The 27,414-nt window shown below is 41.4% G+C and overlaps 1 protein-coding gene across 2 annotated transcripts in view; it reads right to left on the bottom strand.

Annotated features, from left to right (window-relative positions):
- DAAM1 (dishevelled associated activator of morphogenesis 1) overlaps positions 1-27,414 on the bottom strand; it is a 174,284-nt gene that overhangs the window by 35,524 nt on the left and 111,346 nt on the right. For both annotated transcript variants that reach the window (XM_042943383.1, XM_042943384.1), the window contains 12 exons: positions 21,229-21,300; positions 15,789-15,883; positions 12,612-12,945; positions 11,864-11,974; positions 11,637-11,740; positions 10,416-10,482; positions 10,070-10,187; positions 9,499-9,637; positions 9,156-9,214; positions 5,816-6,003; positions 4,806-5,105; positions 4,384-4,491 (listed from right to left, as the gene is read on the bottom strand). In XM_042943383.1, coding sequence (XP_042799317.1) covers positions 4,384-4,491; positions 4,806-5,105; positions 5,816-6,003; positions 9,156-9,214; positions 9,499-9,637; positions 10,070-10,187; positions 10,416-10,482; positions 11,637-11,740; positions 11,864-11,974; positions 12,612-12,945; positions 15,789-15,883; positions 21,229-21,300 — 1,695 coding nt within the window. The remainder of the gene's footprint in view (positions 1-4,383; positions 4,492-4,805; positions 5,106-5,815; positions 6,004-9,155; positions 9,215-9,498; positions 9,638-10,069; positions 10,188-10,415; positions 10,483-11,636; positions 11,741-11,863; positions 11,975-12,611; positions 12,946-15,788; positions 15,884-21,228; positions 21,301-27,414) is intronic.

Raw genomic sequence — 27,414 nt, 5'->3', positions numbered from 1 at the left:
AATATTTATATAAAACCCTGCCTTTAATTAACTCTTACCATGGAGTCAATTAATAGAACCTCTACCTTATACTTTGGTCTAAGAAAAACCATCATTCATAATTTTCTCTTCGGCCTTCACATGCCATGGTGAAGGGCCAAGATTATTGAAATAAATACCCTAAATTATAATTTTTCAATGTAAAAACTAGATCTCCAGAATACTGAAAATGTGAAAAGAATAACAAAAAATTCTTTGACCATTTATTTAAGAAAAAAAAAAATCAGAAGATAACACAGAATGTTCCAAATGGGAGCCCAAGAATGACTTCTATATTATGTTATTAACAGGAAGAGGTCAGATTCTGGAGTTTGGCGTTGAGTTAGCCTTTGTTCCCTACATCAGAGCAGAGAGGCTTTCAAATGTTCTACCATATGCTGATAAAAGGACCTGTAAAGAAGGGGTGCCCTCAGGCAAAGAACTGGGAGAAGGGATGGAGATACGAGCTGTAAATTTACTGCTACAAAGATATGACTCCCTTTAGGTAAATGTAAAATTCATCTTCCTATATCCAACCGCATGGACGGGGAGAGTGAATTTATAACATCTCAAGGTGAAAATTTCCCACAAAACCAAAATGAATATTAAGTGTATCTCAAGTAATACTACTATGCAATGCATGTGATGTATTAGAACAAGTCCTTTGTGGTTGGCCTGAAAATCATGCATAATGTAGTTTCAATGAGGAAAAGAGGTTCTGAGATTCAAGAAATTGACTTTCAAATGAACTTTTGGAATGTAAGCAGGGGAGTAACTGCACGCTATTAAATTCCACTTCATGTGGCACATAAGCTTACATAATCAGGTCCGCACACCTTTGATAGCCACACTGGAAAAGAAAAATCCTGAATAGAAATGGTCTTGTTCTTAAAACTGGAGTTACAGAAAATCCTTTACAAAGCCTGACCTTCATAGTGAATGAAACTGTGGTGTAAGAACAAAGTGAAACTGAGAATGTATGCCACTTGTGACCTGGCTGTGCCACCTGTTCAGACACTGAATATATGCTAAGCCATGTTTCTATTACCTATGAGATAGGAATAATACCTCATAGAGCTGGTGTGAGGATGAAATAAAAATAAGTGTAAGAGTGTCTTGAGAACTAAATTTTACAACTGATGAGATTGAGACTGGGTATACTGTTCTCAGCACCAAAAAGGTAATGGATACTTAATATTGATTATCATTTTTTAGTCTATACAGATTGTCTTCGTCTTTGCTTTTACACTGTAAGTTGCATCAAAAGCCTGTGCAACCATTCAATACATTTGCATCCTTTGAAGCACTTCACATACAAAAACAGATGGTATAAATATCTGTTTTGATTTTTATGATAAAAATATTTCTCAAATCAAGTGGGCATACCTTTCATATGTGTGCATATTTATATAAAATCTCTCCTAAATATCATTAATCAGTGTTCATTTAAAGGTACTAATCTTATACCTGAGGTTGTGTTCAAAATCCTACTCTGTATAGTGTTCTTGTTACATGCACACAGGTAATGGTATTCATGTGTTCCTTTGCCTCTCTGAGAAACTGACTTGTTCAAACAACTGGCTGAAGTTCAGAGAGTTTGACCAGGGTTTTATAATTGGAGGGATAGGGGAGATACTATAGGAAAAAAAAAAAAAAAATAGGTTCCCACTATTCACTGGGGAGTGGAAAGGAGGGCAGTTCAAGTGTGATGATAATTATACAGCGTATTGCCAAGACTAAAATGAAAATACACAGGTCTTTGACATTGTCATTAGATAAGGAGATAGGGAACATTCAATGACAGGCACCCCGTTTCCTATACTCTGTCCTACAAATTCCTACTAGAATGTCTGTATCTTCAGATTTTTTTTTTTTTTTTTGTCTCTCAACATTCAATAAACTCAATAAAATGGATAAAATTACCTTCATTTGGGAAATATAGCTATGGTTTAAAAATCTCATCTCAAATTTGTGCACCAAGAGGGGAAACCTACTTCAATCAAGCTGAGCCAAGTGTGTTGAAATCTTTTTCCAGAAAGTGCCATTGAAAATGTCACAAATGAATCTACCAGTCTCCTTAGCGTTAAGTACAACTGATATGTTCTGGTCTACACTGACTGGAATGACTACTGATTACTTAAACAGGGATCGGTTGCTAGGAGACAATTACCCAATTGCAAGGCTTTCTGCAACCCTGTCTCCCAGAGCTCTTGAGAACTGTCCACATATTTGTCCCAGAGCATTTTGGCAGCATCCTTCTGCACCTTCTGCTGAAAGCCAGTTAATTATGAGTCTTGTAAAGTCGGGTCTTTTAACCACCTGCCTTCATGATCAACGCAACCCACATGCTCAGACTTGAATAACATCATTTGGAATTGACTGCTGTTTTCCCTTTCTTTAATTTACTTTTTTTAAAAAAAATTTTTGTTATGTTTTTATTTTATTTTTGACAGAGACAGAGTGCAGGCAGGGGAGGGGCATAGAGAGAGAGTGGGAGACACAGAATCTAAAGCAGGCTCCAGGCTCTGAGCTGTCAGCACGGAGCCCGACACGGGGCTTGAACTCACGGACTGTGAGATCATGACCTGAGCTGAAGTCGGATGCTTAACCAACTGAGCCACCCAGGCACCCGTTTAATTTACTTTTCTACGCTCCCAAACCTTCACCTTAGGCAACCAGAATGGACCAGAATTAGTGACTGAAACTGAAGTGGGAAATCAATTGGATGTGTGATGAGGTCAGAAGATTACTGAATCTACCAGGAAATTTGCTAAAATGTCCTACGACTTCATGTCAAGGCCCAGAGAACACCTTCCTAGGTCAGCAGCAAAGAGACCGAGAGAAGAGGTCCATTGCAGCCAATCAGGAATGAGTCTGGTCCAAGCACCCGCCATATGAGGGCCCTAAACATACCCTTTGTTTGTCCCTTGAAAGATAAAGTGTCTTGCTTTCTACTGGACATTATCTTTTTTCCCCTTCATTTTCCTTTATTTTGTGGGTACAACACTGCACAAGTTTTCCTTCATACTTATGGAGGGGCCCCAGCTGAGGGCTCCTGTTTTAGGTTCATGCTACCGTGGCAGACAACGACCAGCATTTTTGTACTACTAAAATAGCACAGAATACAATGCAGAGAAGCTTTCCCTCTGAGTGAAAATATTCTGGCTAAAAGACATACTACTTTTTCAGTTTCAGATGTATCAAAGGTTTTAAAATAAAAACCTGTCACAGTTTCGGTTTCTCCCCAGCCTCAGTCCATCTTCTCCCTCGATAGTTGGTAGTTCTGTTCTGAGACACCCTTTCTTGGGAACCAGTCTGCAGCTGCTCTGAGGATGCTCCAGCCGGCACATGATTCACGTAGGAGATAAAGGGCTCCCAGTAAAGCCCAAGAAAAGCCCCCATGCAGATGCCTGGCATGCTTGTGTTCCTAGTAAGATGCACTCTGCTCTCTCCATCATCTCTCTCAGTCATCCTGAAGAATCTTTCTTCTCTCACTCCAGGACACCACGTTTCCCTTCCTACGTCTCTGATTGTCTGCTTGGGATCTTTGTTGTGATCTCTTCTGGTCCACCCTTAGGAGGATCTCCTAAGATGTCCTCTCAAGAAGTGAGAGGTACCATTAGATGTGACTGGAGTGTACGGCATAAAGTTGATTCGCTGGCTATATCAACATGGATAGCCAACGAGCACCAAATCACACGTTTCCCACTAGCGTCACAAAAGTTTGGCTCCTGTTTCAGAAGCTTCTCTGGTCCTTTTTCTGTCAGTGCCATCCTCCAAATTGCTCAGCCTTCCCAGCCCCACTTCTGAGTTGACCGTGTTCGTGACATATAGTAAAAACTTCTAAGGTTCTGGTTAACTGTCAAATCATAGTTATTTACAAACCCTTGTATGTCTAAAGGTTCCATCTATTTCAAAGAGCAGTTCATTTCTGATAATAACCAACGGATATATAGATTTTTAAAAGTCAGATAAACTATAATGGCTTAAGAAACGAACCCTGCGACAATTACAAGTTAGGCAGCTCTCCTACTAATATTTGCTCCTGGTGACCCATTTGGACCAAGCACAAGAGATATATTAATATACAAAACTCCTTCCACCAATGCAGATAAGGTCTTGGACACACACCAGGGTATGAAGTTAACAAGCAGCTTCAACACGTTCACACACATACACGGACAGGCACTTAGACACACATGTGAACACACGCACACCATGCTGCTTTGCAGGAACAGAGCAGGGTAGACCAGACAGCCTCAAACCAAGACGCCCATCACCTCATGGCATGGCAGATAGCACGGGGACCATGCGTGAGGACAGGACTTCTTATTTTTGTCTCGTCTGGAGAGCACACAGTGTTACCTGCTGTCTTTGGTAGGCAGAGAATGTTCTCTCCAGGTCTTCGAGGTCTAGAATTTTGAAGACTTTTGTATCATCGATTTCGGTCCATACTGTGCCTTCCAGTTTATTCTGCAAACATCAAGTTAATAAGTAATAAATACTAGAGTTTATGGTTATATACAAAAAGAACAGACGTGGTTATTTTTTTAAAAAGTGCTGCCACCCCCAATTTTTCATTCTACCAGATGCTCAAAGTGGTCTGGCTTCAAACAACATGTCATTTATTTCAGCTTTAACACTTAAAGTATCAGAGCTAGTGAGAACCCGAGTCCATACTAAGAAAATGAAATCACTTAACAGTCAGGGCTGTTTCCCTTTTCAGTGACAGCACAGTGAGCTGCTAATGTTATCCATTAGAGGGAAAATCAGAACAAATGGCTTACCTCAGGCAGCTTAGACCAGTTGAAGGATTTCAGGGCATTTGTGGGCTGAGGAATGTTTTTCTTCTTGAGTGCCAGACCCAGTGGAGCACCAGGAGGTGGCATGATCCCCCCTAAGGGAGGAGGCCCTGGGGGAGGAGGAGGGCCGCCTGGAGGAAGGGGCGGGGGTGGAGGAGGAAGCATTCCACCTGGCAGGGGTGGAGGTGGTGGTGGGGGGAGGAGGGACCCTGGGACAGAGGAAGGAAAGGGCCCCCCTGGGGCTCCAGGGGAGGGTCCACCTGGGATCGAAGCACAGACAGCTCTCTGAAAAGGTAAAAATAGGAAAAGAGAAGGTCAGTGGAAGAAGTAAATTCACTGGATGATTCGGAGTCTGAAACTTTGCCTAAAATGTATGTTACAGAGAAATTCACATTTCTGAGAAGATGGGTTTAAAAGGAGCAATAAATCAAATGGGCTTTAGGGTCTTCATGGACTACTGAGTCAGCCCTTTATATGTGGCACATTAGTGCTTGTCTGTATAGCACTCACGTATCCCTCACTTCTTATAGCATCCGAGTTTGGTTTTCATGAAATCAGTTTTCATTTTAAGAAGTTAACGTGGGGGTGCCTGGGTGGCTCAGTTGGTCAAGTGTCTGACTTTTGATTTCGGCTCCGGTCATGATCTCACAGTTGGTGAGTTCGAGTCCTACATCGGGATCTATGCTGACAGCATGGAGCCTGCTTGGGATTCTCTCTCTCTCAAAGTAAACAAATAAAACTTAAAAAAAAAAGTTAATGTAATCTCCTTTGATCTTATTAGAGAATCTGCATTTATTTAAATACACACACCCCCAACCCCTCTCTGCTGCCTGACTTACACGATGGCAGAGGGGGGGAAGTCTTAAAACCATTGGGATAGATCACCTTGGGATACCCAGGCAGAAGCTGTCTGCCTAAGGTAGAGGGGCTCCATGATAAGCGAGGCCCAGCAGCTGCTCAGAAACGAAGACCCGGCCTGTGGCCCCGGCCCTCACCCTGTTCAGCTCGTGGAGCTGTGCTGTGAGATCCGCCACCTGCTGCTTGACTTGCTTATGCTCGCTAGTCTCCTTTTCGAGCTTCTCTTTCATTTTATTTAAGGTCTGCATCATCTCCTCCTTCTCTTGGGTCTTGGCATCACATTCGCGCTCTTTCTTTTCCAATTTCTGTTGCAACTCATTGTGCTCTACACAAGAAAACAACGGGACATGAAAACAGGGGACTCTTCAAAGCTGAAGTGTTTTTCTCTAAACAGAAAACTGGCTGAGGATGATGTGAGGCTCTTCATTAGGTAAATATTATTCCTCTCCTCTGTCAAAGGGAGCGACTTATGGACTCAGTGGTGTTCGTGCTTGGAGGGGTCTTTAGGTGAAGAACGTTATGGTTAACTACATCTTGTAAAATACTGAAGAAGAGACCCTGAAGTCACAGTCCTGAAGATGGAACACAAGGGTGAGCACCTATTTGTGGAGGATAATGGTGCCCGTTTGGTATTTAATTCAGGATCCTGTCATAAAAATGGCCCTTTAGCCACACTACGGAAAATGAATATTAAAAAGGCTTCTTTTGACAAATTAGAAATGAGAACCAGAGAAGCCATTGTTTGTTAGCCAGGTTGCTGGCTTGTGTCCAACCAGCAGAGGGCTGAGAGGGAGGATCTTGCTCCCTGGGGATATGCTGATGCCAGACCGCGTCTGTCCCGACACCGAGTCCTCTCTCGCATTCTCCTCTCGGAAGGCTACCTGGACTTGAAGTATTTTATGCTTCTGGCAAATAGTCCTTAAAACTTGTGAAAGCAAATGCTATCAGATTCTCAGCATTAAAGACTTTAAGGGCAGAGCATGACAATCGCCACAATATGGGGAGAAAAATATTAGCTCTCAGCTGTAGTTTTACTAACTTCCCAATCCTGCTCTAATGGAACGAGGCATCCAATGGAGCCCAATGTTTACTTACATTGCCAATATGCCTGCTGACTCCAGCCCTTGCGGGAGTGAGGAGCTTTGGGAAAGAGGACTAATGAAGTTGAGGCTGCAGGTTTTTATTTCAAATACTTGGCCCCAATTCCTACTCTTTTCATAAAGTAAACCCACGAGAGATATAACCCACTGGGGCTGAGCTACACAGAATTGGTCTCTATTTCTGAATCTGATAACACATTTAAATTCTTGCTTTCTCCATCTCTTACTTTTTCTTTCCTGAGTTTGCAGAGAAGAGTTCACGCCATTGAAAGCCTTGAATTCTACCAGTCTTGAAGTTAAGGTGACCACTATTCATTCTGTGAATGAACGCATCCCTGACTTCTTCGGCGACGCGTCTGAAACCCACTTCACTGTATCCCATTTGCCTTCTTCTGTCTCCACGTCATTCTTCTTTCACAATTCTAAGACTTGAGACTCTTACGACCCGTCATTAAGCTTTGACAAATCCTGCTGTGCCTCAGAACCACCTCAGAGATTTTAACATTTCAGGAGCCCCGGACCCCATTTCTGGGAGTGTCTTCTACAGGTCAGGGACAGGGCTTAGGGATTTGTTTTCAAACGCTCCTTAGATGATTCTGATGTAATGCCAGGTTTGGGAAGCTACAGTCTAAAGGATTCTCCCTACAAAGGCGTTCATTTACCATCCATTTGCTAAGATCTTCTTGAACACTTACTACTGACTATGCCATAGTAAAGAGAATTCTCCACCTTTCAGGGCCAGAGAACTCCCATCTCCTCACAGCCTCCACCCTCCGATTCATCATCGTGTGCCCTTTTTGATACAGCCTTGCTACTTGAAGACTTCAGAAAAGAATTCATTTTATCTACAGTATCTCCTCTTTTACACTCCACCTGTGACCTCACGTTAAACCATCCTGTTCCGCCCACTGACCTTGGCCATTATTTCTCATCCCACCTCAGCCGCCTAAATCTACCATAGTCCCTATCATTTATAGTGCAATCAATATGGCACTATGTTAAAGTCCTTATATTTGTTTTGTCCTTTAATCTTTGCAACAGCCCTGCAAGTCAGATATAATCTTCAGCTTATAGAGGGGGAGGGTGGAGAAGAGGAGTCTGCATGCCTATGCATGCAGTCAGTGAGGAATGGAGTTGAGACTCAGACCCAGAGCCCAGTGCAGGGCCTGACACATAGAGGAGTTCAACAAGCCTGCACTGAGTGACCGCCTGAATGACTCCAAAGCTTCTGTCCTGGGTGTGCTCCTTAGCTTGCACACCCACATCCCTGTGCTCTATGTTTTCCCCCAAAGTATCACCTGACCATTTTCTCTTCGGTATCACCTCTCTTCACCCCAAGTTTTGGTCAGTGTTTCTATTCTTTCTACAGCAGCTTCTGGAATCTATTTATAAAACGGTATACAGCAACCTCACCTGTGTGAGAGCAATCTGAATTCATATATGGAACTTCTAATATAGGTGCACTGCGTGTCTGGTATTTTCTGCTACCAGTGGTGGCCCTGCTTTTCTGCTCCACGGAAAAGGACAAATGTGATGAGGGAAAAGGAAATGCTTTGGCATCTCTTAGACCCTCTTTTCAACGCACTAAATATCGGGGGTGAGTGCTATTGTGTGTCACTGGCTGTGACTAAGTAAGTTGGACAAGGAAAAGGAAGTCAGTTGGCCAGCAGAGCGAAAGAGCAGAGGCCGGGAACAGGACTGTTTTCATAAGACGGCCGACTTCAAGTTGCAAGCATTTGGAAGGGAGAGGGGGACTTCTATCCATTCTGAGAGTGGCTGGCACAGTGATGGGTACAAATGACTCTCCCATCATTTGATGCTGAGTGTTAAGACCAAAGACATGCTCAAGTACTCACCAAGAGCTGCCCTAGTTACGTCTCATAATGCCTGTATCTACAATGATCGGTGATTTTCTATATGATTTCTCTTTTTATAACGGGTGCCAAACAAAGGTCATGTGGAGAATTGGGCTGCTGAAACCAGGTGGCCTGGGTTTCTGTTAAAATTCTGGGTAGTCCCCCTTAAAACCTAGTGTGCTTTAAAGAGCAGTTACAGAGTGGGGGGAGGGCTGGCAGGAGTGGTAGTTAAGAAAATTTGAGTTAATGAATGCCAAACAGCAAATGCTACAAGCTTTTCAAAAAAAATTTACATAATTATAATAAAAGGATAAAATATCTGGCAATCAGCATGACAATTAAAATAGCTGAATTCGAGAGAAAACAGGGCAAAATGCCCTTAAGACACAGAAAAAGAAAGGCTGTTGGATGCATTCAAGTCAGTAAGAAATATCAGTGCAAGTTTCTAAAATATACAGAAAGCAGAGTTGCCCAATAACCAAATACGCGGCCGTTTCTCTCATTGGGTCCTCACTATTTACCTTTTCTCATTTTTTCCGCTTGTTCTTTCCACTGCTTAACTTCATTTTCATTGACCAACCTGTATGATAGTCAAAAGAGCATTCATTACAAAAACATAAAAGGCCCGTTGCCAAAATGCATGCTCTTCTAGGTACAAAAATAGTCCTCTGCAGAAAAATCCTCAGCATGCTTGAAACCCATTTAAACCCAGATGTTACTCAGATACATTACATATGTATATATAGGCGCTCATATTTGACCTCTAGAACATTTCGGTTCTCCCAGCTGCTATTTTAAAGTAGGATAAAGTAAACGCCTTACATTGTGACTATCATCTCACAGACAGCAAAATCAGAAACTTACATTCGTACGACATTCTTAATGTTAAAGTTTTCCAAAGGCGTGGTGTCAGGGTCCTGTCCTTTGTCATTCTGAATAACTATCTGCTGTATAATCCTATCTAGTAGCAGCCAGTACTGAACGGTGTTGCCGCTTCTCTTGTCTAAAAAAGAAAAGAAGGGTGGAAAAATACTTCATGTTGTTTCTAAACTAGGATGAATATGTTTCAACAGCGGTCACCCGCCAGAGCCACAGAACCAGAGATGTTTATAACATCTGCACCAGCACTTCCCAAAGTTTCTGGAATTCTGACATGCGATGATCATTTACATGATTGAGAGGCACTTTCTACCCCTTTCTAAATGTGTTGCAAGGCATATATTTATTTTTTAAATCAAATTAAGTTTTAATTCATTTCATTTTTAGAATGTCATAATACCCCTTAAGCTGCGTGGAGACACGTTGGACTGTCACAAAAGCAAGGTTTGGAATCCCTGGTGTGCACCCAAGCTAATCAGCGCTGCTCAGAAGACAGAGCCCTTTGGATGATATCCAAACATTCAAAAACACACATGTAAGTCACAAACACACTCACAAGGCATTTGGAGGCAGTGGTGCAGGATGGACATGAAGTGAGGGTAAGCTTCACTATGGGTCAGCCTCTTCCTGGTCAGCTCAAACATCTGAGTCGCACTTTTTGTGTCTATGTGAACCTATTCCGTATGAAAAAGAGATCTAAGTCAACACCCGGTATCCTCAATAGCTGCAACGCAAGGTAAGCAAATCCAAGGCACGCACGGCTAATCCTGCCACTTAGGTAGCAAAACAAAACCCGGATTTTGCTTTTCGGTTGTACCGGTCCATGTCAACTCAACACACGTTACGGCAAGGGAAGCCCATGAGTTCATGAGTTAAATCTGAATAATTGTGACCATACGTACCAGTTCAAATCTTTTGGCAAATTCTAGTTCATCTTCATTTCTGAGCATTTCGAAAAAATCTAAATGCCTGAAATCCAATAAGAGAGAAGCTATTAAAAGTAGAATGTCCTACAAACACAAGCACACAGGAATCAGGACATTAATACTAAGGCCTTTCCTAAATTGTCAGAGATAGCTCTAAAAGAAGTAAGACAAAATTGTGAATGCCTTTGCTTAACTATGTTCTAAGGAAAAAAGATACTGAGTGAGATCACAGTAAGACAAGCTTCAAAGCCTAGGATGCCTAGTACACATTAGATAATTAATAAATGTTTATCAAATTCCAACAAAACCAAGTCCAGCTTCTGCTCACAGACTTCTTTTATGGAAAAAGCAAATCCACTTGCCTGACTGATGAATTAAGATCACAAAAGAAATATTCATGCCATTCACCTATTCATTCAAATATTTATGGAGTCCCTACTATGTATTTTAGCAACTGGGGATAATAAGTTTTATGAAGACAAATGTATCAGAGTAAAGGGAATAAAGAATAATGGGAGGTGGGGTGAGTGGTGGACACACACTGGCTGGAACAGGTCTCTTGGAAGGGAGCAATAAGCAATTTGGACATCTGTAGGAAGATCTTTTAATGCTGAGCAAATACCAAGTACAAAGGCCCTGAGGCAGGAGTATTTTGACATGTTCACAGAATATCAAAGAGTGCATGAACGAGGTAGGAGAGCAGTAGGAGAGATCTGAGAGCTGGTGGGAGATCTTAGAAATGGTAAAATGATTGCAAACAAGAGCAAATGAATAAGAAAGTGAAAATTAACTAATGCCTATCAAGGTGCCTCCAAGTTTTATAGTCAATTTTCATAATAGCCCATAAAACATAGTTGTCATCATCATCATCATATATCTTAGGAAAAAAAACAAAACAAAACAAAACAAACAACAGGAAGATTCAGAAAGATTGAGTAACTTGACCAGAATATAGAGCAAGTGAAAGAGGTAAGACAAGAATGTGGGTTCAGCCTGATGCCAGAACCCACATGAGGTTCTCCACACAATGTGCTGCTTCCTTCACGGAGAAAGTCTTAATATAAAAGCATCATAGTTGAACTAACAGTCTGGGGCCAGCTCCTTATGCTACACAAAGCTCACATGTAGTTCATAGGCTAGTGCTACACATACGGAAAAAGCTTGAGAATGATCTCAGATGAGAACAGTCTGACTTACCTATCTAATGTTGAATTTTCATGTTCCCTTAATTTATCTATTACAGGTTGAATTCCTAACATCAGAAATTCATAGCGAAGATGAAGTCTAAAGTCCAAACTTTCCTGAAAGTGAAAGGGTGATAAAATACATATTTATGCTTTTTGGACTACATAGTAATCTTTTTTTTTTTTTAACATTATTCTTCAATAATACATGTTTTCAATAGCAGTATGGAAGGTTCTTACCACCCCAGCGCCTTGGCTCAGCACTGCGTTGATGAAGGACATGATGGCAGTCTTGAGACTCACTTCATCTCGATACCGCCCTGTGCTTTTATCCAAGTCATTGATTAATGTCTACCAAGGACACAAATATAGAAACAAAGGACTGAATCACTAATTGTACATTCATTTTATTAATTCTTATACTCAGAAGTAAATTTTTAAAAATCTCGTGTTTAGTCAGAATTACATGGATCTATAGAAAGCCATCTTTTATTTTTCTTAAAATTAGTTCAAAAAACTCTTTCAAAATTCCTACATCACATACATCCATATATGTATGTATGTGTGTGTGTGTATATATATACACACACACACACAAAATACATATTTTGTCTGCTTTGTCAACTCAGCTCTTTATATTTGAGCATAAATATGGTGACATAATCCCACTGTATATATTAATACTAAATCAAGAATGGTAACCTATAAAAATTTCAGGGAACACTGCATTTCATGGAATCAAAAGATATATGCTACATGATGTGTAGAAAGCAGGGCCACATTTTCAAGTTCAGTAAATCTAAAATCCCAGATTGATTAACTATAGAAAGCATCTTCTACTCTGGTACTAAAACCCAAAAGGACAGAAAGACTGGAAGACATAGTGTGAGTAATCATCACAGGGGGAAATAAGTCATGTTCCCCTTCAGGGCCAGGAAGGCAGCTGTCAAAAGGGGTGAGTGACCAAGTGGCAAGGGAGCATGCCCACCTGAAAGCGGGTTCTTTCACTGGCATACTTCTGGTAGTGCAGCATGGCCTGCAGAACCTTCTTGTGACCCCCGGGAACCAGGCACACGGCGCCCAAGATTTCCAGCACGGCCACCTTTGTTTTAATGTTCTCTGTGCTCAGACTCTGAGCAATCACGTTTATACTCTCAGAGTGAGCCAGGACATGAGCCCGGCCTTGAGAGTTGTTCATTAGCGCCTTTATACAACCAATGAGAGAGGTATGTATTCGAGACTCTGAGGTCTCGTAGTCCATGGTCTTTAGAAAGTTGAGAATACATGACAGGCCATCCAAGTCAATGAATCTGGTTACAAACCTGTCAGGAGAAGAAGGTTAAAATGTATCAGACTTCAGTTTATTTGGAATTTTCTAATAGCCCTTAATGGAAAAGTTTTGCAGGGACAGGAGGAAGGAAGACATAAGTCCTGAGCACCAAAGATCTACACTGATGAAGTCTTCTTAATTCCTGGCCTCTTCCTCTGCACAAACCCAATGGTCAGGTCTCTCATAAAGGTAAAATAATCTCTATTTGAGATACAAAGATCTTAGCTGATACAAAGAACCAATTAACAGATCATACAACCATAGAAACTCAGGAACAGGAAGACACTCAGAATATGTGTCTTAAGTTAAAGTCATCTGCTGATCCCGTGTTGTTATAGCATTCAGCCCCTAGATACCTTTACGTTAACCCCTGACCCATATCAATGAATGTCAAAGAGCATCCTTAAATTCTAGAATTTTTGCTTGTCAAAAGATGAAAATCTATATTATTAACATTCTGCAGCAAATCTCTTCTTTTGTAGGACATGCTGCTGGAATCCCAATATATAAAATAATAGCAATTCTTTGTCACTGCTCATTAATTTAATTGACGTCTACAGTGCTTATTTACTGTAAAGTCAGTGAGAATAATTCACAATATGCATATGCATTTGAAGTCTCTGAAAATTTCAGAAGTAACACAACTTGCTTATACGACTGCACCAGAAATTTCCAAATTTATTTTGCCTTGGATACCCATTAACATCTGAGAATGCAAAACACACACAAATAGGGAAACATTGATGTAGTTAGGATTGGCTAGAAAACCTGTGTCACACAACTACACAGAATTTTTGATAAGTCAATAGGTTTTTCTTAGTATTTTATAGTTAAATAAAGAAAATGTAATCTTTATTTTTCCAGCCATTTCATGCAATCACACAACCCAGATGGAGCCCAATTGGTTGAATCAATTGGCTTCTTTCATAGCACCTATGTTAATGAAATGTAACTAGAAACACCCCAACATCTCACCAAACCTAATTAATGGAAAATGAAGGCGTGGGAGACACACAGAAAAGGCTGACTACCTATCATGGTTTTTTTTTTTTTTATTTTTTTTTATTTTTGAGAGAGAGAGAGAGACAGAGCGAGAATAGGGGAGGGGCACAGAGAGAGGGAGACACAGAATCTGAAGCAGGCTCCAGGCTCTGAGTTGTCAGCACAGAGCCTGACACAGGGCTGGAACTTACAAACCTGTGAGATCATGACCTGAGCGGAAGTCAGACGCTTAACTGACTGAGCCACCCAGGTGCTCCCATCATTTTTTAGTAACAGTTTTATTGAGATATAACTCACAAGCCATAAAATTCATACTTTCAAATGTACAATTCAGTGATATGCAGAGATGTACAACCATTGACATCATCTGATTAAAAAATTTAAAAAAATTTTTTTAATCTTTATTTATTTTTGAGAGAGAGAGAGAGACACAGAGTGCAAGTAGAGGAGGAACAGAGAGAGAGGGAGACACAGAATTCGAAGCAGGCTCTAGGCTCTGAGCTGTCAGCATAGAGCCCGATGCGGGGTTTGAATTCATGAACCATGAGATCATGACCTGAGGTGAAGTCAGATGCTTAACCAATTGAGCCACCCAGGCATCCCCCCCAATTTTTTTTAATGTTTATTTATTTAAAATTTTTGTTTAAGTTTACTTATTTTTGAGAGAGAGAAAGAGAGCACGAGAGGGGAGGGGCAGAGAGTAAGAGGGAGACCCAGAATCTGAGAAGCAGGCTCCAGGCTCTGAGCTGTCAGCACAGAGCCTGATGCAGGGCTGGAACCCACAAACTGTGAGATCATGACCTGAGCTGAAGTCAGACACTTAACCAACTAAGCCACCCAGGCACCACAATGTTTGTTTATTTTTGAGAGTGTGAGAGAGAGACAGAGCATGAGCAAGGGAGGGGCAGATAGAGAAGGAAACACAGAATCTGAAGCAGGCTCCAGGCTCTGAGCTGTCAGCACAGAGCCCAATGCAGGGCTCAAACTCACAGACTGCGAGGTCATGACCTGAGCTGAAGTCGGACACTTAACCGACTGAGCCACCCAGGCGCCCTGACATCATCTGATTTTAGAACACTCTAATCATCCCCAAAAGACCATTTCCCCCTCACCCCAATCCTAAGCAACCACTAATCTTTCTGTCTGTATGGATTGGCCTTTTCTGGATCTTCCGTATAAATGGAATCATATACTATGTTGCCTTCTGTATATCTGGCTTCTTTCGCTTTGCATAAATATTTTCAAGGCTCATCCATGTTGTAGCATGTATCAATATTCTATTCTATTTCAATATTCTATTGTATTCAGGGCCAAATAATATTCCATTGTATGGATATATCACATTCTATTTATCCATTTATGAGCTGATAGAATTTGGGTTGTTTCTACTTTTTGGCCATGAGGAATACTGCTAACATGAACACTCCTGCATGGGTGTTTGTGAGACAGGTTTTCATTTCCCTTAGCTATATACTGAGGAATAGAATTGTCAGATGATACGGCGATACTACATTTAACAGTATGAGCGACTGCCCCACTGTTTTCCAAAGTGGCTGAACCATTTTACATTCCCACCAGCAGTGTACCTGCAACGAATACTTGCTAGTCTCTTTTTTTATTTTAGCCATCTTAACAGCTGTCTGCATATCTTCTAATTGAAGAAAATCAATTCATTCAATGTTCAACGATTAAAGTATTTCACTTATGTTCAATTGCATGCATTTAAGACATCCTTGAAAGTTTGGCTATTTCAGGAAAAAAGAAGAAAGAAGGGTACAAAAGAAGAAAAAAAGAAGAGTGATAAGTAGCACATGCTACCCAGAAAAGAATTACCTCATTGGTTTTGTCCTCAGTGCTGTTTTCAAACTCTCTATAGTTTTACTTCTCTCTTCTTCCTCTTCCTTCTCTAAAGCCAGGAGAGATTTTCTCTATGCAAAGAAAATCGAAGTTACCTCTTCAAATTCTATGATTTAGTTAGGGTCCAAGCAAGACAAGCCTACAGATTACATGCTATTATCACTTTCAAGACAAATAAATAAGTAATAAATCTATAATCAAGATAATTACAAAACCAAAATATAGAGTAAAAGTACTAAGAATTTCAGATTTATTATCTCTGCTAGAAGTTCTTTCAAATTATAAAGCTTTAAGAAACATTTAGAAATCTTTGGTACAGATTGCAGTTTGTCTGACTATAGTTGTAAATGACTCTGTAACTACACTCTAATGAGGATATAACTATTTATATTTTATAGAAAGAGGATTGGGCCTGCAGTTAAATACAGTATTCTGGCAACTAAAGTTAGTAACATTATCACACTATCAAACCAAGGCAATATGTGTAATCCTCAAGCCAAAAAGTGTAATCTTTTACACTTTGTCACATTAAATTATTTAAGGGCAATGAACTCCGATATGATACTAAGTTGGACAATTCCTTCAGACTAAGATTTAAGCTTTAGAAATGATTCAACACCATTTGGAAATTTGGCTACAGAGTGTGTGTGGGTGGGTAGGTGGGGGGTGGGGGGGGGTGGGGGGTGGTGGGGGGGGTGGTGGTGGAGGAGGAGGAGGAGGAGGAGGAGGAAGAGGAGTGTGTTTACGCTTTCCCTACACAGGGATCTTTTGAGCAGTGCTTCCCAAACTTTAACGTGGACACGAATTATCCGGGGACCTTGTTAAAATGTGGGTTCTGACATGGTATGTCTGGAGTGAAGCCCGTGGTGCTCCATTGCTGACTAGTTTCCATGTGGTGCTGATGCTGCAGGTATATATGGACCTCACTTTGAAGAATGAGGCACAAGGAAGCAGACCTCGGCTGACATCACGGCCATGGATGCCAGTCAAGTTTATACTTGTTAAACAGTCTTTTCTAGTCCTTTGAGTCCATGATCACTCAGTTGTACTAAAAGTATCCCCAAATCTTAATGGCCTCAGGTATACTCCACCCACAGAACCACTGGTTCCTTGTCTTCATCCTATTCTGAACATGTGCTTTTCTAATTCAGTCTCCCTACCTGTTTCTAATTCTGATTAAGTGCATGGCTGGGAAACAGTCTGGAGTATTGCTTGGAGGGGGGGGGGGACGAGGTGGAGGGAGGTTGGCTCTTATCCATGTGTCTCAATGATCCAGTCTCTCCCTTTCTTTCAGGATCACAAATCATCAAAGGGTGGCTTTACTTACTTCTTTTAAGTTAATAGTATCAGCACTGAGTAACTAAATGTTAACTGAAGCCTAAATTTGACTTCATGACTAGGAGGGGGTAAACCTCCAAACAAACAAATGTATCAGTATCATTTAAGGCAACTGAAATAAAAATCCGTAAAATCTTGTTTTTCAAACTGGTTATTGTTTCTGCTGACACCGTCCTCTTGCTTGGTGATGCGCCTAGACAGCTGTGACCAATGGATGGTAGGGGAAGAGGCAATGTGCAGAAATAGCCAATAAATTTCTTCAGAGCTCTAGGAGACGTATTCCCTGGAAAATTCAGCATGAATCCAGCCAAGTATGTTTAATCCCCTAAGGCAAAGCTGAACTTGTTTAGACTCTTAAGCAATCACTTTTTGAATCTGCAGCTCAGAATAAAGCCGTTCATGAACATCACCGCTCGTTCCTAAACTTAATCACACAGAGACATACATTTCTTATTATGGTTCACTAATTCTAAAGAAAGATGTATGTATTTACTCTTTTAACAATCTTGGAGAGGGTGAAACATCTGAATGAAGACAGACTACATTAAGTCTCTCCCTAGTAGAGCTGGGAGATTTATGAAAAGTCAAGAAAATTAAATTGGAATTTCCTTTCCCAGTATAAGGACCATTACCTTCCTCTCAAAACAGAGGTGACATACTCTTTTCTGCATGTGATGCAATTAGATTTGATTCTAAGACTGTGTTTGTTGTACTGAGAAAACTGAGGATATGTAGATGGACGTGTCGCTGTAATGTGACTTTTCAACATAATTTATATAAAGTTGAAAGTTTTCAAGCTTCACATGTAGGAAGAAGGCTTGGTTTGCAGCTTTTTGTAGAAAAAGAAGCTACGCCCACCTTTCTAAAGATGGCTGCCAGGCTAAACATCTAGCGTGCACCTTGGTCTACACAGCCCAGGCTTGTGGTAGCCTCCTGGGGTGCTCTATGCACTTACCAAATCCCTGCTCACTTGAGAAGTGGGCAAAAGACAAAGTGTGTGCTGGCAGAGGATGTTCTGATGAAGGCTACTAAGCTGTACATTGGAACATGCAAATCTGAGAAAGATGGACAAACCAAGCACAGAAATCATTCTTGGCTGGGAGTCTGGAACCAAGCTCCTGTTTGAGACATTTCACTGGTATGAAGTCAATAAGCCAGTCGGCTAAGCACGCTGCATTTCACCTCACATCTTCCTCCTTGAGAGCGCAGAGGAGAAGCCACATACAAAGGAGGGCCAGGTCCTTCTCGAACCTGTTGGGCTGTACTTTTATGACACTGTTTTTCACTCTTTAAAAGCCAACCGATCACTCAGGGGTCCTTTCAAGAACAAAGCATTCTTGTGAAGAGGCTTACGTAAAGTAACTGAACTTGTTCCACAAACGGCTTCGCAGACCAGTAAGTGCTGCAGTTCTCGACCTGGACAGTTCATCAGACTCTGGAGGCATTAACGGAAACAGATGCCTGCCCCACCTCAGCAAAGTTGGAGGTGGGGTGGGGGTGGGGGAGGGTGGGATCACCAGGCCTCTGGTACTTGCCAAAGGGTTTTCAAACTGAATTAGTGAGAGGCAAATTAGAAAGGAATCTGTGAGCTCAGACTGATAGGTTTAAATTCCAGCTCTACTGTTTCCTAATTAGATGACCTTGGGCAAGGTAACCTTTCTCCAAGTCCTGACTCCTTATCTATCAACAGCACTTATAGCACTGGGTGCTTATAAGGATTTAAAACAACATATAAAGTGCCTGTTATACTGCCTGTCACATGCTTCACACTCAATGGCAGTAGCTGCTGTTGACGCCAAAGACAATGGATGATAACAACGTGGATAATGCCCCTCCAACAAATCTCTAAGCTAGAAAGCTGCCAGGCCAGCTGCCAGGCCATGAAAGGATATGGAAGGATATGGAAGAGCTGTATGTGTTTCCAGTCCCCAGGGACAATGTCTCGGGCTTTCTGCTGTGTGTGATTGGGACTTCTCCAATACAGTTATCAGAGAGATCAGCCAGAACTATAGGAGGAGGTGGTGGCAACACATTTGGTGAGAAAGACAGAAAATTCAGCATAGGGTTTTTGGTCTCATCAGAACTCCTTGTTCTTTACATATACAGGAGTTCTAAGGTCTCATTGACTCATGAGCTGTTACTGCTTTTTGCCTTTAACCCTAGACAGATGCCAGCTCTGTTCTTAAAGGAGCATTAGAAAGCTTTGTTAGTTGTTAAACAGAAAGAATAGCCAAGTGACTGACGATTTAATTGCCTTGAGACACTCTTGGAGAGGACTTCGGATTAGGAAACAAATATAATTAAAATGTAGATGACTCATGAATGTAGCAAAAGGTTGTCCAAGGAGCTGGCCAAGGGAGAAAGGAGGCTCTTAAAGAAGTGCCTCATACTGGCACATCACAGACCTTCTAGTGCAGGAAATGAGCCAGGCTGACTCCATACAAGGCATGGGTTAAGTCACTAAAGGACAAATTAACCTAACTGCCCCCAAAATTTGAAGGAAAGAAAATGCCATGGTATTTAGTACTTCTCCATTGATAGAAGTGAATTCATTAACGAAGAAGCAACTTCTTCCCTTGTTACATCAAACAATGCTGACTTAATTAGAAAGAAAGACAGCCTGCCCACAGCTCTTTTTTTTCCCCCACTCTAACAGCCAGGAGCAAGAATTGAGAATACAATCTTCACACGCAGGAAATGTAAATGGCTCCTAAATTATTACTGCTTAGGTGATACACAGAAAATCCCTGATGGTCACCACAAGCCTCATATTCTGCTAACATATTCATACAAATGCTGAGATCACCCTTTTCTCATTTCTGCCACTGTGCAGGATGCCTTATCCTGGATGGCTGTGGAGGTTATTTTCTGCTTTTAGACTAGAACTCCTCAGGGCAAAAGCTTAGCAGTTTCTTCTATAATTTATACAGCCCCGTTCACATTTACCAGGCTGTTTATTATTCATTGTGCAACAGCAGAAGTATCTTCAAAGGAAAAACTAGAAAAGAGGAAGTTACTAAAAGTGAAGCCCTCTGAAAGTTTAGTAAAAGTGGGAGTGATTCATATATTCTAGCCAGTTTTTAACGTTTGCAGCAGAAGCAGCAGCAAAATATTAGACAATGTTTTTAAAAATGTCTGCCCTAAGTCTTAAGAAGCTAACTCTCCAAAAAGGCTCAGCGGGAGGAGGAAAGGAAGAGGTAGAGGAAAGTATTTGTCATGGAAGCTATCATTTTGCTTGGATATTATAAACTCAAAGTTGAATCTAACAGAGTGACTCTTAAAATCACGAGACTGTTCCGCCGTGGGCAATCTCCGGTTTTTATCAACATGAGCAGGATTTGAGCTGCTAACACTCAGAGGTTGACGACTCGTTTTCTGCTGCGTATCTTAGCTGGGATCGATAGGTGCCCTTCAAGCTGCTCAGAACGCGGATATTACAGAGACGTCCATGTGATAAAGATGCGTATTTCAGATACTGAGAATGGATTTCAAGCAATTATTTAACCAAAGATTTCCCACGGACATCTCGGCATAATTATTGTGCCTCTTCATTCAACCACCTATTCCATAGACTCCTTTTGTTAATTTAACAGAGTAAAAGAGTACCTGGCTGCCCTGTGAAATCAAGAATCCAGGAACTTAGTTAGGCAAGTCCTCAGTGAAAAGAGAATGGGAGGAGAAGAGAGAAGGAATAGTTTCATTGCATTACCTTTAAATGGCATTAACTTGTAGAATAGTGCTGCTATAACAAAGCTCCAAATGATCGGTAAGAGCAATTGCAAGTTAAAGTTGAACATAAGCCAGAGTTAAGATTACGTTTCCTCTTATAACATTAAACTCACTTGTATTTTAGTGTGTGCTGATTTTATGTAAAACATATTGGAAAAAAATCATTTTGCCAAGTACCACTTCTGCCCTCCTTTCCCCCGCCCCCTGCAGCCGCCACCAACACTGAGTGTTTGGAATGGAGTTTGGAAAGATGATGACATTTGGTAGTTCTTACTCAAGAGAATTTCCGGCGCAATTGTGTGACAAATTTGCATTTTACATTGTGCTACTGAACAGAAAGTATACCTACAGCAGCCATGGAATTGAGCTGATCAATGTAGAATTCAGGCCAACTTGTTGCTCCCTTGTTTTCTTCCTGGTCCTAGATAGAAAGAAAAAAAAGTAACACACAGCCAGATATGTACACACAATGGCCATAAGCACATCTGACTTTCACAGCATCTAGGCAGTGGCCTACATAGAAGACATTAGAAGACAATGAGATCGAAGAGATCTGTCTTCAAATGTTGGCTTTAATCAGCTGACTGTCCACTTGGCTAGACACAAGACAGTGCGAAAGTCAGAGTTAGGGGTGACAAGGGGACATTTTCTGAACCATGCATCAAGAGAAATTTACTATTTTATCACTTTTGTAGCGTATATTTTTTAAAAAACTGTAGAACACAGGGCATAAAACACTGTATTAGTTCCAGGTGTACAACGTAGTGATGCGACATTTCTAAACAATACGGAATGGCAACCACAGTAAGTCTAGTTAGCATCTGTCACCACAAAAGTTGTTCCAGTGTTATTGACTGTAGGAGGATTTAAGTGGCAACTCAGCCACGCCATGTTATGATACTGCTTTCCTTCGGGGACACAATAGTACTGGGAAGGGCACAGTGTGTTTTGTGAGGACAAAGGATCTCACAGAGGATCTCTGTGTCACACTGGGGACAGTATTGCTCAATTACATGTCTGGATGAAATCCACAAAAGAAGGAAAGTTGTCTTAAAAAATGACCACAGGATTCGGCCAGTTGTTAATTAAACTTTTTTAGTTAGTTTATTCAGACTCCAGAAGACAGTAAAAATTTCGAAGGGTTTCATTTGATGTAACCAAAACTAGGTACTGCTTCAGATGAGAAGGTAGAACAAAGCCGGACAGTGGATGGGAAGTAGTAAAATGAACACACATTACTCATCTTACAGAACAGGGTGACATGAAGCCAGCACCAGGGCCCTCAGGGCTTCTGTGGATGGCAGCTCCCTGCCAGCCTGAACCCTCACCTCCCCCCAAAATTAGGGGGCTGTGGCTTCGGCTCCACGGCAACACTGAGCTCATCAGAAGACAGCATTGGAGTTGGGGCTTTCCAGGCATGTTTGCAAACCTATGTGGCTGTAAGTCATTTGTGTGATCAAACAGACTCAGAGGGCAATTTCAGTCTTTAGCTTCACATTCAGAGAGCACCTTGGTACAACTGCTATCCCCTGTCCCCTTGGGGAAGGTGCTGGGCCAGGTACATTGCTACAAGACAATGAAGTAGTCACTACCCATTAACTGATGTCAAGAATCTCAGTCCTTGAGATAGCAGTTTCAAGGTGGGACTTTTCATTTCAGTCCTATACTTTATCTCAAAAACACTTTTTCTAAGCAAATCTTTTGAGGCAGGTCTATGGGGTGAGATAAAAGAAATGTCATTTCAAAACTATTCTTTTTTTTTAAGTGTATTTATTTGAGAGAGAGAGAGAGAGAGAGAGAGAGAGAGAGAGAGAGAGAGACAAAATCTCAAGCAGGCTCTGCGAGGTTAGTGCAAGAGCCCCACGTGGGGCTCAAACCGGCGAAACCGTGAGATTATGACCTGAGCCAAAATCAAGAGTTGGATGCTTACCCAAATGAGCCACCCAGGCGCCCCCCCCCCCCCCCCCGCCCCCGGCCCATGCTTTTAAAAAATGTTTGTTTTTGAGAAGGGGGAGGGACAGAGAGAGAGGGGGACAGAAGATCTGAAGCAGGCTCTGGGCTGACAGAAGAGGGCCCAATGTGGGGCTTGAACTCGAGAACTGTGAGATCATGAGCAGAGCGTAAGTCAGAGGCTTAACCAACTGAGTCACCCAGGTGCCTCTCAAAACTATTCTTTAAGTAGTCACAAAAAGAAGGCAAAGTAATCAGTGCTTACGGTGCCTTAAAGGCTGGCAGTAAAGAATATCGGAACTCATCTGGAGACTGAACAAGCCAGATGATGGGGACAAAGGCTATAGCAGCAGCTTTGAAGTTAGACTGTATTACACTTGCACGGTTTTAAAAAGCTTAAGAAATCTGATGAGTTTTTAGAACAGTCCTTGACTATTATTTAACATGTTAACAAAATAGTTACAATGGCAGTGTAAATGCTGAACCCTTCTCTCCTCCTAAAATGGAGAATTAAAGTTAGCAAAACCCCAGTTACCAATGCATTCAGCAAGCCAAAACCCACAGTGATAGCCAACGGTATTTGAACCTATAAAATGAAATAGAAGGTGCCAGGTCTTTCTAGTCCCTCAAACTAGGGCAAATGTCCAAAACTACAACAAAATTCTGTCCCCTGTCTGGGGTCCCATGAGAGCCCATCTGTTGTAAGCTTAATAGTAGCAGTTAACAGAGCAGGAGACCATTTTAGAAGCTGAAGATTAGCAAAGGGAGAGAAATCTTTACACTTTGGAAATGCTTTAATAATGTAAACATATTAAGAGTAGACCTAGATACTGTAGTCAAAATAGGGGGAAGACAGCTTCATTTTTATTTCACATGCCTCAGTGCTGAGAAAATCAAATGAGCTAACGTATATAAAAGCTTCTCGTAAAAGTACTGTTATCACTATATTCCTGGGGGTGATCCTCAGAGTTCTTCATTTTGGCAACGTGTCTCCAGTTTCCTCTGTGCGATCCTGGTTCTTCTACACAGATGTGTGCTCCAGGAGCCAAGTGAAACACATCTGCGAATCAACTCTCTGTTCCTACGTCGTGCGGCTGCTGTTATGCAGAGACACAGGCCGGGAAGAGATGAATGCAATTGTTCTCGGGGGTCCCCCCCCCCCCAAAAGAGCACGGGACACGGAGACACGCCAAGGGGAAGACTCTCTCCTAAGAAGTCCACGAAAGAAACTGCTGATGAAAGTACATGTCTGATGTTCCTGGGAAGCAACTGGGTCCTAGGTATTACCAGCCTCTGACATGTGTTCTTCTTTGAACCATCTGCCTCCCTTCTTTTTTATTTGTTATGGAGAAACAAGTGGAAAAATAAACAAGATTGCGTAAATTGTCTCAGCTCTAAGAGAAGCAGCAGCAGTAATGACACATGCACAGCCTACTGTGTCAAAAACCGTTCTACACACTGTGCTCTTCATGTGATCTACTGGGTGGGGCAGGAAGTCACCTCACTCATTTTAGTGAGAAGGAAACAGGGGCAAAGAGAAGACGGGTGAGTTGCCAAAGGTCCCCCCACTAGAAATTCAGGGCCAGTGAGAAAGAATCAGGGCGACCTCTTTCCTAAGAATAGACCTCAGATTAATCACAAGCAATACATATTGAGTGAGAAACTGGCCTTTCACTCTTAACCACCTTATTGTATAAGAAACTCAAACGTGGTTAGTGGCCAGAAATGACTGCTTTTCCCCAAATCTTTATTGCTATTTTTGCTATATTCAGCATTTCTGAATATCACCCTCATTCTGAACATTATTCTAAGGTCTGATGTCCTGCTTGGATTCCCTCTGATCTCTCTCTCTAGACTTTTTCTGTGGGAACTCTTCGACCCCTTTATCAATGCCTTATCTATTTAGATGCATGCATACAGACAGCACTTGTGAAGCTTTTCCCTAACTTGTTCTCCTGTTCCATTATCCACCAGTCTAACAGCCGCCTTCACGGGGATTTCTCAAGACTGCGTTGAAGATGAGCTGTGATAGCACAGAGCAGTTCTGGACACTGGAATTGCAAACAAATCCCTCCTTAAACCGTATACATCTAACCCTACTTTTGATTACTGCCTTGACTGATCCCATTAGAAATTTTCTCTAATAAGCGAGATTATTGGTTTCATTCTATATTCTTTTAAAAAGTTCTATTTTCCCCTTTTAAAACAGATTGTGGGTATGATGCGCCTGGGTGACTCATTTGTTTAAGTGTCAGACTTCAGGTCATGATCTCATGGTTCGTGGGTTCGAGCTCTGTGTCAGGCTCTGTGCTGACAGCTTACAGCCTGGGGCCTGCTTCAGATTCTCTGTCTCCCTCTCTCTTTGTCCCTCCCCCACTCACACTCTCTCTCTCTCTCTCTCAAGAAATGAATAAACATTAAAAAATTTTTTTAATTAAAAAAATTAAAATATTGTGGGTAGCACTTAAGCACACCTAGAGAAGGTTTGCCCCATGAGAATACAAATTCTAGCAATCACATTAAATCCTTTTTTATTCTACCCACAGAATGGATAATTTATATTAAAATCTAGTTTTGACTCCTTATCAAAGTGTTACAAACATTTATGCTTATATGTCTATCTTTAGGTCTATTAAATAATTAGCACTAAATTGATATCAACATTTTATGTTAGTAATCATCAGAAAATTTAACATTTAGACAATACTTGCAAACATCACTTATTTTCAGAGCAATGGTATGGTGGGAAAATGCCCAGATTGGCCATCTGAAGATGAGATCCCAAAACCTACTTTTTGGTGTACTTAATCAGTATTTCTTGGCAAGTTTAATTATCTCTGGGCCTCGTTTTTCTCTCTCCAAATCAAGAGGGTAAGACAAGACTGTTTCTAAAGTCCCCATAAGCTATAAGATTCTATGGAATTCTAACAGTGGTCACAGAAAACCAGCGTGTACTGTACTTAGGTTGAGGGCCCAATTTCTTAAAACAAATCATTTTTTAAAATTTATGTTGTTCAGTGACCCAATTATAAAACACTTAACTTTCTTTTTTTTTTTTTTTTTTTTTTTTTTTTTTTTTTAATTTTTTTTTTAACGTTTATTTATTTTTGAGACAGAGAGAGACAGAGCATGAATGGGGGAGGGTCAGAGAGAGGGAGACACAGAATCTGAAACAGGCTCCGGGCTCTGAGCTGTCAGCACAGGGGCCCGATGCGGGGCTCGAACTCACAGACCGCGAGATCGTGACCTGAGCCGAAGTCGGCGCTCAACCGACTGAGCCACCCAGGCGCCCCAACACTTAACTTTCAACAGCTACTTCTTGTATAAGGTAATTGGCCGGGGGTGGGGGGGGGGTGCCCAACACTAGTTTTACTATTTCTTTAATCCAACTCACTCTGTTTCCTTGGTAGGTTGACACCATGAATTAGAGAACATTGACAGACAAGACCTGCCGGAGGGACACCCCGAGCTTTGCTTTCTGCCTGACTAGCATTAAACTCTTTTCTTGTTATCTACTTTTCTTCCATTGTCAAAACAAAACAAAAACCCTTTTGCTAGAAAAGGAAACTGGTATGGCACAAGGGACAGTCAAGAAATTGACGTCTTTAAAAAACCAGGCTTTAATTAACCAACTCATTTAGAAGATAAAAAAAAAAAAACCACACACACACATCGGTTTTCTAACTTAGCCTCATTTTCAACTGGTACAATTTTTTATTCCAAATCTCTGGTCAGTGGCTAGTGAAAAAAATTCTAAGAGGGCCTCCCCGATTCTCTTAAAAGGCCTAAGAGTACGTTTATTTTTCTCCACATCACTTTGCCCACAAGAATAAATTTTGCATTATTTCTTTGTACTCTTCCCGAGGTAAACATTCACAGCTATGTCCCAGACTTCTGCCTCTCATTTTGTGATCATCTCTACCAATCCAAGCTGGCTGTGTTCGTCTTCTATCACCAACAGAAATATATTCGAATCTTCAGCCACTCACTACTTACGGTGATGTATAGGCAGGCAAGTTAAGTAACCTTCCTATATGACTCCGTTTTAATTAAGTAACCTTTCTGTATGACTCAGTTTTAGTTTCCTTATCTGTAAAATGGGTGCCTACTCCGCAGGGTCATTGTGAAGATTCGATAGGTTATTACAAGTAAAGGAAGCACCGAGAACAGTACACACAGAACATGCTTAATAAATGTTAGCTAGGATGATGAGGATACTGTTCCAAAATCTCCAGCTATGACCATTTTTTTTTTTTAATGTTTTATTCATTCGGAGAAAGAAAGTGCATACAAGCACATGTGTGAACAAGGGGGAGGAGCAGAGGAACACGAGAGGGGGAGGAGCAGAGAGAGGGAGAGAGAATCCCAGGCAGGCTCCATGCTGTGACTGTGCTGCAGCTATGGCCATTCTAAGTCCTTGTTATGCTAGGACTGTAAAAATCGGACCAACCAGTTCGGAGGGACATTTGGCAGTAATTGTTCAAACTGAAAACCACACACACAGCCTTTGACCCTCCTTTAAGTCTACTTTCAGGAAGTCAGCCCACAATTGTATATTTACACTGCGTAGATGTATACTACAAAG

The sequence above is a fragment of the Panthera leo genome, chromosome B3, assembly GCF_018350215.1.
Source record: "Panthera leo isolate Ple1 chromosome B3, P.leo_Ple1_pat1.1, whole genome shotgun sequence".
Lineage (NCBI taxonomy): Eukaryota > Metazoa > Chordata > Mammalia > Carnivora > Felidae > Panthera > Panthera leo.
This window is presented reverse-complemented; position numbering and strand designations above follow the sequence as displayed.